Source organism: Balaenoptera ricei, chromosome 20 (genome assembly GCF_028023285.1).
Source record: "Balaenoptera ricei isolate mBalRic1 chromosome 20, mBalRic1.hap2, whole genome shotgun sequence".
Classification (NCBI taxonomy): Eukaryota; Metazoa; Chordata; class Mammalia; order Artiodactyla; family Balaenopteridae; genus Balaenoptera; species Balaenoptera ricei.
Genome location: NC_082658.1, coordinates 41,107,705 through 41,120,398, shown reverse-complemented (window position 1 = coordinate 41,120,398; position 12,694 = coordinate 41,107,705). Strand labels below are relative to the sequence as shown.

Below are 12,694 nucleotides of genomic sequence, written 5' to 3'. Positions count from 1 at the left end.
TCAGCTGTTCCACTCATTGGTTCTATGTCATACTTTAAAAAAAAATACAACTGACCAACATGATTTTTGTATCTTGCAGGGCAAAGTGCTTTGCTTATTGGTAAGTAAGCAAAAGGTTAAGTGAACATGTTCACATTATTTAAAGCACAAGAAACAGTTAACTCTCAAATGGGAAGGCAACCCTTTCCTAACGTTTAAATACGCTGTCCACATATAAAGATGATACTAGATTTGCCATCCATTAAATGAGAAATTGAGTTTTTTCCCCAATCATTACAAGAATGAACTTATGTCTAATACACAGATTCTCTAACTCTGCCTCTCATGTGATGGGTCAATGGCATAATTTTCAAGATAGCATGATTGTGTTAATGGTGGAAGATGCTATCATGGCACAAATGGAAGGTCGAAACAAAAAACTAGCTGGATGTAAAATCTAACCAACAATGATAACCAGCCACATAAAACTCAATACGATTCAGTGATCTCTACATTTGGGTAAGAAGTTTCTCAACTTCTCTTAAAGCTTCACTACCAATCTTGGTGAAAATTAGGAGTGTATCCATGAAGCACTAGAAAGAAGATACTATGGTTATAACAAAACATTCTGTCTCTATAGGAAAACTCATTCTCTACAACTGAAACATTGTAAATCAACTATACTGCAATTTTTTAAAAAATGTAAAAACCAAAAAAACCCAAAAAACTCATTCTGTATTCTAGATAGCCAACTTTAAAACATTTTCCCCTCTGATTCCAGAATTGCATATACATTTTTTAATTAGAAAATATAGAAAAGAATTTATAAAAAAGAATAACATTCATTCAATTTTACCATCTAGAGAAAATCACTGTCAACATGACGACATATTTCTTTTTGGTCCTCTTTTTCTTACTGATTTGCAGGAGTTTTCAGTATGTTTCATAAATTTGAATTCTCCACTATGGATGTTAAAAACTTTTTTTTCATTACACATTTTTTTTTTTTTTAAGTTCTGTCTTTTTTTTTTTTAACTTTTGGGTTTATTTATTTATTTATTTATTTATGGCTGTGTTGGGTCTTCATTTCTGTGCGAGGGCTTTCTCTAGTTGTGGTGCGCGGGCCTCTCACTATCGCGGCCTCTCTTGTTGCGGAGCACAGGCTCCAGACGCGCAGGCTCAGTAATTGTGGCTCACAGGCCTAGTTGCTCCACAGCATGTGGGATCTTCCCAGACCAGGGCTCGAACCCGTGTCCCCTGCATTGGCAGACGGATTCTCAACCACTGCACCACCAGGGAAGGCCCACATTTTGAGGTTATTAAACTTGGTTCCAAGACACAAGAGTTAGAGAGAAATCATATCTTTAAAACTCTGAATCTTCCAATCTAAGAAGAAAATATGTTTCTTCTACACTTACTGAAGACTTTCAGATTTCTGTACACTTCTTTTTGGATTTACTCCATGGCATGTTTTCTTTTGATGAGTAAAACATACTTTCCTATATTGTATATAGAAAAATTATCATACTTTTAATTATAAATGTGTAATCATCCTCCTACTGAATTATCTTATTGTAGTATTTCACTTGATTTTGGACTTATTCTAACTGCATTGGTTAGCCCTTCAAGAATGTTGAATATGTAGTACACAGCTCCAGAAATAAGTCTGAAAATCACTTAAATACCAATAATATCAAATGTTACTTGAATATACCCAAGAAAGTATCTAAAATTGGCGGGAGTTTTGTCTGCTGAGGGAGGAGGCATATGAACAAAGAGAAAAGTATAATTTCTCAGTTCTTTTATGGTTTTTAGTCTATCAATTTCTCTCTTGGATCATTTGTATCTTCCTAGAAACACAATTTCAGTAAGGTTTTCAGACTGATTAGCACAGAATTACATAAGCTATTGTACATCTAAAGAAGCTATTCTATAACTTAAAAAGCCATTTTTCCCCTTTCCACTGTATCTATGGTTGTTTTTACTTTCTCATTCCTAATTTTGAGAATGTGAGCTTTCTCTCACACTTGTTGATCTGGCAGCTAGTGAATTAACTACTTAGTTGAATTATTTACTTTTCTTTTAAACCAATCACCTCAACTTATCTTCTTTTTTTTAAGACTTTTTTAAAAATAAATTTATTTATTTTATTTATTTATTTTTGGCTGCGTTGGGTCTTCATTGCTGCACGTGGGCTTTCTCTAGTTGCGGCAAGCGGGGACGACTCTTCATTGTGATGTGCAGGCTTCTCATTGCGGTGGCTTCTCTTGTCGCGGAGCACAGGCTCTAGGCGCGCGGGCTTCAGTAGTTGTGGCTAGCGGGCTCTAGAGTGCAGGCTCAGTAGCTGTGGTGCAAGGGCTTAGTTGCTCCGTGGCATGTGGGATCTTCCTGGACCAGGGCTCAAACCCGTGTCCCCTGCATTGGCAGGAGGATTCTTAACCACTGAGCCACCAGGGAAGTCCCTCAACTTATTTCTTGGTCACGCTAATATTTTAGAATATCAATTTTTAGGCTATTCCCCTCTTAGTACAACTTCATGTCCCAGATATCTTATTCTTAAAAATTCAATTTTACTTCTTTTATATATCAAAATAATATAGTCATAAAAATCCAAGCAGTATAAAAAAAAGAGAGAATAAACAAAAACAACATAACATAATAAGTACTTTACTTGTTATCTTTTTTTTTAAATAGAGATCTTTATTAATGTTAAGTGTAAAACACAACCTACTAAATTAAAATATTAATAATGTTCCTGGATTTTAGGATATTTGGAAGATACTTTAGGAAATAATTTTGTTGATCCAAGTTTCTTTAAAAAAATCTGTCAAATGATGTTTGAGTGGATTCTTTTTTCCTACTCTCAAATGTCTTGGAAGCTAAGGAAACATTTTAAATTATTTTAATTTTAAAACTTTTTAAAGGTAATATAGCGAGCATGCTAAAATTGATAATTTGAGAAATTTATTCTACTTAGAATATTACAATAAGCCAATAATAACATCAATAAATGGATATCATTTATTTAAGAAAAGAGAGAATATATGTACAAAGTTAAAAATGACTATAATCCTATCCCTTGAATAAACACTATGAAATTTTGTGTTCCTCTAATTTTTTTCAACACATAAACAAATGTACACATATACCAATGTACACATATATTCCTCCATTTAAAAACAACAGGATTATATTATTCATACTACTTTGTAACAAGCTTTTTATTCTCCCCATGTGCTCTCTACCTCAGTATACACAGCATCCTCATTCTTTCTTTTTTTTTTTCTGGCCATGCTACGCGGCATGTGGGATCTTAGTTCCCCAACCAGGAATCAAACCCGTGCCCCCTGCAGTGGAAGCACGGAGTCTTAACCACTGGACCACCAGGGAAGTCCCAGCATCCTCATTCTTTCTAACTGCACTATGATATTCCATTCCTGATTGATTTGCATATAGTTGTTTACAATTTTTGCCATCATAAACCATACTGTACTTAATATCCCCAAATAGAATTTTCTGCACAGTCAACAAGCATTGCTGTAGGAAAAAAAAAAATTTAATGGTATTGTGGATTAAAGGGTATGAGTTATTTGAATCATTAAACCATGACAATCTAGTAAGTGAAAATGAATGTTAATTTTTAAACCTTTTTACTGAAGTGTAACATACACACAGATGAGTGCACAATTCATATTTAAAATATAAAGCTCTAAGAGGTACAAACTATTATGTACAAAATAAGCTACAAGGATATATTGTACAACACAGGGAATATCACCAATATTTTATATGAATTATAAATGGAGTATAACCTTTAAAAATTGTGAATCACTATACTGTACACCTGTAACTTGTATAATATTATACAGCAACTATACTTCAATAAAAAATATATATAATTTAGGACTTCCCTGGTGGAGCAGTGGTTTAGAATCCGCCTGCCAACGCAGGGGACACAGGTTCGAGCCCTGGTCCGGGAAGATCCCACATGCCGCGGAGCAACTAAGCCCGTGCGCCACAACTACAGAGCCTGTGCTCTAGAGCCCGTGAGCCACAACTACTGAGCCCACGTGCCACAACTAATGAAGCCCACGCGCCTAGAGCCCATGCTCCATAACAAGAGAAGCCACCACAATGAGAAGCCCACGTACCGCAACAAAGAGTAGCTCCCGCTCGCAGCAACTAGAGAAAGCCCACGTGCAGCAACGAAGACCCAATGCAGCTAAAAATAATTAATTAATTAATTTAAAAATATATGTATATAATTTAAAAAAGAAAATGAAAGAATAAAATGTAAAGCTCAATAAATTTTCACAAAGTGAACACACCCATAACCAACATGCAGATCATAAAATAGAGTATTATCAGAATCCCAGACATCTCTCTCTGTGCCCCTGCATAGTCACTATCCTCCAAGGATAACTGCTCCTGACTTACAATACTTGTGATTAATTTTGCCTGTTTTTGAACTTTAAACAAATGAAATCACACTACATATCCACATTTTCCAAACTGCACCAAGGTTTCCTGGGGCACTGCAAGATACTTTAAGTTTGAAAGAAACAATATTCCACATCTGTATTAAACCATGCCAAATACTAGATTGCTATATTCCTTTCAACAACATCTTATCTTTGTGAAGCAGCATTTTCAGTGGTTGCTATAATAAAAGTAATGTGCAAAAATCATTATGAAACAGAAAATGGAATGGTGGTGACCAATCCGATTCCAAGATGTGAGAAGTTGTACAGTGCCCAACAAACACACAACCCAGTAATAAGTAATTGTGGTTATTTAAGAACGAAGTACACTACTCTTTGTTCTTTCAATTTTTGTGCACTATTCTTTTAATGGCTCTTAAGTTGTTAGGACATAAGTATTACTAACTGTTTATATCTACTTAATGAACAGAACTGTTAGGTATTTCTTTTGGCCTAAGGGTGCTATGAGGGGAGAGAGTTTGGGAGCCTCTGATACATACTCCTATGACTGATTTCTTTCACTCAATATCATTTGTGAGATTCATCCATATGGTTTATAACAGTTGCAATTCATTCATTTTCATTGCAAAATATTCCACTATATAGCTACTCCATAATTTATTTATTAATTCTCCTACTGATGGACATTGGGATAGTTTCCACTTTTTGGTTATCATGAATAGTATTGCTATGAACGTTTTTTTTTTTTTTGGTCGCACTGCACAGCTTGTGGAATCTCAGTTCCCCAACCAGGGATTGAACCTGGGCCATGGCAGTGAAAGCACCAAATCCTAATCACTAAATCACCAGGGGACTCCCTGAATGTTCTTAAGTGTATATATCTTGAGATGGAATTATGGGGTATATATATGTTCAGTTTTAGTAGATGATGCTAGTTTTCCAAAATGGTATATCAATTTACATTCCCACTAACAGTACATGAGAGTTCTGATTGCTCCATATCCTTACCAACACTTTTTTCTTTTTCATTTAGTCATTCTGAGGAAAGTACAGGAGGACAGCGATTTCCCTGAAGACAAAATGAGGTTGAGCATTTTTCCAAATGTTTGACAGGTCCTTGGAATGTCCCCTTTTGGATGTCTATTGAAGTTATTTCTCCATTTAAAAAAATGGGTTATTTTCTTAATTTCTAGTTCTTTAGATGCAGGATGATTCCTTTGTCAGATATATGTGCTTCAAATATCTTCTACTCTGTGGCATGGCTTTTCCCTTTTTTTTAAATAAATTTATTTATTTACTTTTATCTTTGGCTGTGTCGGGTCTTCGTTGCTGCATGTGCGCTTTCTTTAGTTGCAGTGAGCGGGGTCTACTCTTCGTTGCTGCTGTGCGCGGGCTTCTCACTGCAAAGGTTTCTCTTGTTGTGGAGCGTGGGCTCTAGGTGCGCAGGCTTCAGTAGTTGTGGCGCACAGGCTCCAGAGCACAGGCTCAGTAGATGTGGCGCACGGGCTTAGTTGCTCCGCAGCATGTGGGATCTTCCTGGACCAGGGCTTGAACCCATGTCCCCTGCATTGGCAGGCAGATTCTTAGCTACTGCACCACCAGGGAAGCCCTGGCTTTTCCCTTTTAATGGTATCTATCTATCTATTTATGGCTGAATTGGGTCTTTGTTGCTGCGCGTGGGCTTTCTCTAGTTGCAGTGAGCGGGGGCTACTCTTCATTGTGGTGCGCGGGCTTCTCATTGTGGTGGCTTCTCTCGTTGCGGAGCACGGGCTCTAGGTGCATGGGCTTCAGCAGTGTGGCGCGCAGGCTCAGTAGATGTGGCGCACGGGCTTAGTTGCTCTGCAGTATGTGGGATCTTCCTGGACCAGGGCTCGAACCGTGTCCCCTGCACTGGCAGGCAGATTCTTAACCACTGCGTCACCAGGAAAGCCCCAGCTTTTCCCTTTTAATGGTATTTTTTATGAAGAGATGTTCTTGATCTTAATGTAGTCCAATTTTTCAAGTTATCTTTATATTTAGCTCATTTGTATCCTATTTAATAAATCTTTGCTGACACACTGAAAACTTTTTTTCCTAAAAAACTGTTTTTTCACACTTATTATCAGCAATCCACCCAAAAATGGTAACTGTGTATGATATAAGGTAAGATCGTGATCCTTCTCCCCCTACATGGATATCTAACTGACCAACACCATTATTTGATTCTCCTTTCTCCATTGTACTGCTGTGTCACTTTTATTATAAACCAGGTGACAGTATACATGTGTCAGTCTGTTTCTGGACTGTATTGCTCCATTGGTCTATTTGTCTACCCATGTGCCAAAACCATCTTATCTTGTTACAGCTTGATATTTGATGGTGTAAGTCCTCCAGATTTTCTTTCTTCTTCATGGTTGACTTGGCTTGACACTGCATTTTAATTTGCATTTCATCTGAACATCTTTTGATATTTATTATGACTAGTATTAGATGTTTTCTTCTTGTATGAGCTAGCTGTTCAGGTCTTCTGAAAACAAGTTGGTTGTCCTTTACATACTAATTAGTATTAGATCTTTCTGTATTTAGGAAATTCACCCCTCATGTGACAAATGTTGCCATTTGCATAGTCTTTTTAAAAAATGTGCTTACAATTTTCCCCCTATTTTTTATTTATTTATTTATTTTAATAAATTTATTTATTTTTGACTGTTGGGTCTTCGTTTCTGCGCGAGGGCTTTCTCCAGTTGCGGCGAGCGGGGGCCACTCTTCACCATGGTGCACAGGCCTCTCACTGTCGCGGCCTCTCCCGTTGCAGAGCACAGGCTCCAGACGCGCAGGCTCAGTAGTTGTGGCTCACAGGCTTAGTTGCTCCGTGGCATGTGGGATCTTCCCAGACCAGGGCTCGAACCCGTGTCCCCTGCATTGGCAGGCAGATTCCTAACCACTGCGCCACCAGGGAAGCCCTCCCCCTATTTTTTAATGTACTCAAAAGTATCAATTTCTTTTTTTCCTCCTGGGTTTTGGTTTCAGGCTTAGAAAAGCCTTCTCTATGCCAAGACAGCATTAGTGTTGGCAAGATGAGTAACAAGAGGACTTCACGTTTTACGTTACTCATTTTTATAATGTTTGACATTTTTTTAATTTGTAAATTACCTCAATAATTTCTTTAAAAAAGAATTTCAGTCATTTCCCACTGTAAGATATTGACCCAATAATTTATTCTGATACTTTTATGATTTCATTTGCCATATTTAAATCTTTAATTCACCTGGAATTCATTTTGGTATAAGGTGTGAAGTAGAAGTCTAACATTCCCCCTAAATAACCAATTTTCCCCCATTTATTTAAAATACAGCACAGTCCTATAACTTTATTATGTAATATATTTTTAAATATGCTTTGGTTTCTATCTAGTCTGTCTACTATGTTCTATAAATCAATTTCCCTCTTTGCTGTTCTTGTGCCAATACCATGTTGTTTTAAAATATACAGCCTTCTGATACACTTGACTATCCTTAATACTGTACATCTTAAAAATTTCCTTGGCTCATTTATTCTCATTTAATTAATTCCTCCATATAAACATATTTAATCAACTTCCTATACCCAATAAAATTCTGAGATTCTGATTCAAGTTGTAATAAATTCACAGCTTAAACTGACATGAGTGGACATATTTATAACATATTACCTTCCCATCCAGATACATGGTATGGCTGGCTATTTATGTTTTTTTATGCCCTGCCTCCCCTAAAGTTTTTGCTCTCAATTTATTAATCCTAAGAGTTTTTTATGTGAAAAGAATATTAACTCTTTGGCTGTCAAATATGTTCCAAGAATTTTTTTTCAATTTGTTACCAGTCAATTTAAAAAAATATTAGTTGAGGCTGTATATAACTAAGAATAAAAATAAACACAGAAAAAGAAAAAATTAATTCAACTCTAATACTAAATCAGGCATTAATCCGTATGGTTTTCTGCCTGAGACTTATAATAATAATTTTTAAAAATCCCAAATTATTAAGTTTAAGACTAAAAACAATAAATAGAACACATTATGGCAACACTTCACTGGGTCAAAACTTAACTCTATGGAAAATTCTGTAATTGGAACAGGATAAAATAGACCATTCAGCAGTTACAATAAAAAGAAAAGTTCATAAACTTCACTCTTTGAAGAACCCAGCCCTTCACTCTATTTGCCTTCAGTTGGTCTACAATTTTACAATTCTTTCTATTCACTTTATCTACTTCTATACCCAAATTGTTGAGTACCCTTAGAGAAAACCCATTCTGATTCAAAGACATTATCCTGTAGGATACTGTTTTATGGAACCATCTATACCTCCTATCATTTTTTTAAACATATTTTTACTGAGCCTCCCTTTCTATATAACTTAGCAGCCATTTCCAACTTCTGTTTAGCCTTTCTACATAAAAGCCACCACTCCTATCCCTTATTCTCAGCAGATGATCTTACCTCCTAATTCATAACTACCATTCTTTGCAAACTTAGTTATGTAGACACTTTATGTCTTTAACTCTTTGCGTCTGATCTTAGAGGAAGAAGTATTCCTTCCTCAACTCCAATGTAAGACTAATACCTTGGACTTCCCTGGTAGCGCAGTGGTTAAGAATCCGCCTACCAATGCAGGGGACATGGGTTCGACCCCTGGTCCAGGAAGATCCCACATGCCACGGAGCAACTAAGCCCACGCACCACAACTACTAAGCCTGTGCTCTAGAGCCCACGAGCCACAGCTACTGAGCCCGCGAGCCGCAACTACTGAAGCCCGCGCACCTAGAGCCCATGTTCCGCAACAAGAGAAGCCACTGCAATGAGAAGCCCGCGCACTGCAACGAAGAGTAGCCCCCGCTCGCAGCAACTAGAGAAAGCCCATGCGCAGCAACCAAGACCCAATGCAGCCAAAAATAAATAAATTAAAATAAATAAATTAAAAAAAAAAAGACTAATACCTTAATTTATGCAGGGTGAAGGAAGGGGCAAGGCTCATTAATTTAAGGCTCCTACACAAGGACTCTGCTCCATAATTTATTTCCCGCCTTACCTGTATATTCAACCTCTCATTCCGTTTTGGTTTCTGCCATTCAGCCAATAAATACATTCTAACATCTTCCATTCTTTAAAAACGACAACTTTCACATTTTACCCTTTCTACATATCAATACCTCTCTCCCTTCCCTTTTTAGGGTGCAGTCAGCATGTCTACTTCTTCACCTCCCATTCATACCATAACCCCATTTCCTAAAGCTTTATGACTGTGCCTTCACCTGAAGCTACTGACAAAAACTAACACAGTGACACTGGACTATGGTGAATCAGGATGGGGAAATTTTTGATTGCACAAATACTATTATTTTGTCTATGACTATGCCTATTGATGGAAGTTGGGACAGCTGGAGGGAGGGATCTGACTGTGAGTTTCTCCTTGGCTCTAAATTGGAGAAAAGTGGAAACTGTAAACATTAAGCAAGAAAGCAAGGTACACAGGAACTAAATACTAGACCTAGACTAAATTACTTAACTTTCTCACCTATAAAACAGGGTTATACCCCACTTTACAGTTTAATTGTGAGGCTTAAACAAAATAACTGTGTAAAAGCACTTACAGTTCCAGGCACATGTTAAACACCCTCCTTCACCTTAGCACAGTGCCATATTCCCTACAGGCACACAACTGTTAAGGAGTACAAGTGCACCAAAAAAGACACCATATTAAAACTTTGTGGACTACGTGAAACAGAAAATGTGGCAAAAGCACCATCTGTTCATACTCACTATTAATAATACACAAATGAAAAGCTTCAATTAGAAATGAAAGTTACAGAAGATATCCAAGTACTTTGAGGGAATTCAACCACTAAATATACTTTGATTAAACTTCCAATGATTTTCTCTAAAAAGCGTAAAAGATTACACGCGATTTATTAAAATAGAGTTAGCATACACAAAAAGCTGCAGTTTCCCGGGTAGAGAAAGAGATCCAACTCATCCTTCCTGGGAGGAATGAATCTTAAATATACAAAACTTCCTTAGATATGCACAAAAGTAAATCAATGTATCAAAGGGATCTGGAATAAAGGGAGATTTTTCTCTAACTTCCCCTCCCCCCAAATAATAACATAAATGACCAAAATGAATATTCCCCAAATATCTAGGGGGGGAAAAATTTAATTGTTAGAACTGGTGTAAAGCAGCTGGATTTAGTAGAATGCAGCAAGTCAGCTGCTTTCTGAAAAAATATTCGGGGTGGAGAAAGCGGGCAACCTTCCCGATGAAACAACTGCCATAAAACATCATACATATATAAGAACATACACATCTGTTAAATATCAGTTTACAATGTTCCAGCCAACTTACAAATCAAGAGGAAGTGTTTAGATCTAAAAAATAAGTCACACTTTACTTCTAGTCAAATTTTGCGTGGGTGGCTACAGAAGAGGCGTTATCCACGCCGATTCAAGGCAAAGAGGACTGAATAATAAGTCCACTGTTCACATTCAAATGTGGGGGGAGAGGAAAAGGGAGGCTCCAAGTCCATAAAGTTCTCCTCCCTCTCTAAACACTGCAAAACTGTCCACGTCTAAAGACACTTACCCCTGAAACTACTTGGAGACTGACTTGGAAACTTTTTGTTCAGATTTCTGAGGGGGAGCGATTTAGGAATGCTGCAAGATTACAACTTGCAAATACATGAACATACTTTAAATTCTAAAGTTTTTTTTTTTAAGGATTTTCCCCCTTTCAAGTAGTTTATCAACACTCCCATGTTAATAAAACCCCCTATTGAACCCCTAGTATAAACAAAAACCAAAGCTTTAAAGGATATGCGAATAAGGCACACGACTACTTCCAATAATTGCTCAACTCCCTCCCAATTAGGAAGAAAAAGGTAAAGCTAAGGAACAAGAAGCAGGGGGGAAAAAAAAAACAAAAAACAAAAAACTTGGGAAGGAGGCCGGCGAGAAAAGAAACTAGAAAGGAGGGGAAAAGAGCAAAGAAAAGTCCAGCTGATGGTGACACTTAATTGGGAAGGGAGGGCAGAAAATATCCCGAAGACACAGGCTAGAAGGGAAGGACTGAGTGGGACAAGGGCGCAATAAAGGAAGTCCACGCAAAAGGCCTACCCAAAGGGGCCCCAATGTAGGAGGGAACACCAAAAGGGGGAAAAGACTCATTAGGAAGACGTATCCATCAAGGCCCAAGAGCTTGCGAGACAGAGGCTACCAGATGGGGTGTTTCTATATTGGTCACCCCGACACCGCCCCATATGTCTCGGAAGACGACCCTGCTACAAGGGGTAAGGGGTTAAACGCGGGGGTTCGCGGACGTGGAAGGGGGTGCGGCCCCAGGGGTTGCTGCAGGAGAGCAGAGCGCTGGCCCACGGTCCGTACCTTATAGTAAACATCGAACTGAATGTTCTCGGGTAAGGAGCGGATGTCTCGGCGTGAGCGGATGTAGTTGTCCACGACAGCGGAGATGGCGGTGTTATAGAGGGTCTCTGGGATCCACTCTAGTTCCACGGCCGCCATCTTCCTTCCCTCCTCCTCCGCCTCCTCCGCCTCCTCCTCCCGAAGGCCCCCGCCTCCCTCCGTAGCGAACTCCTCGGCGGCCCCGGAGGATTCCGAGGGGTGGCGGCGGCCACGCGGGCACACAGCAGAAGGGCGCGGCTGCCCTGGCTCCTCCGGGCAAGCTGGGGGCGGCGGGCGCGGGCGCAGGCCCGTGTGGAGAGCGGGCCAGGGATCCGGGGGCAGCCGGGCCGAGGCCTCACATTCCGTGTTTGCGAGCACCCTGGGATCCGTCCCAGTGCCTCTCTCTGCAGGGGCGGGACTACGTGTGCGGCGTCATGACGTCAGCGTACGCCGACGCGCTGGAGGGAAGGAATGCGGCAGGCGAAAAACTTGGGAAGAAAAGATCCGTGATCCCGCCCTCGGGGAACATACTTTCCGAGGGCGCTGGAGTTCAGTGGATGGGGGTGAACTTTTTTCACTGCGACAAGTTATGACAGGTTTTTAAGCAGCTCCTTCCGAGTCACCGGCCGCATCAGTCCTTTCAGCCAGTCCTACTTCGGGGGTTCTTAGGCACGGACCCTTTCCAGGCTCAGGTAGAAGTTTGGATGCAGTTATCAGTCCATTAAAAATCATGCATTCAGAGAAGTAACATTACTCTGGGAACCCTCCCTTAGACTCCGGTCCCTAAGCCAAGTTAGGAACCTTCGGCCTAGGAACTAGGGATCAGGATGGAAGGGAGACTTGCACTGTGTAACCATTTG

At 39.3% G+C, this 12,694-nt stretch overlaps 1 protein-coding gene across 1 annotated transcript in view; it reads right to left on the bottom strand.

Moving 5' to 3' along the window:
• The window catches only part of APPBP2 (amyloid beta precursor protein binding protein 2), a 67,436-nt gene extending 55,199 nt beyond the window's left edge, over positions 1-12,237 (bottom strand). Inside the window, exon 1 of the mRNA XM_059907621.1 lies at positions 11,817-12,237. Within this exon, the coding sequence (XP_059763604.1) occupies positions 11,817-11,954 (138 nt within the window). The 5' untranslated portion in view covers positions 11,955-12,237. The remainder of the gene's footprint in view (positions 1-11,816) is intronic.
• Positions 12,238-12,694: the final 457 nt, after the last annotated feature.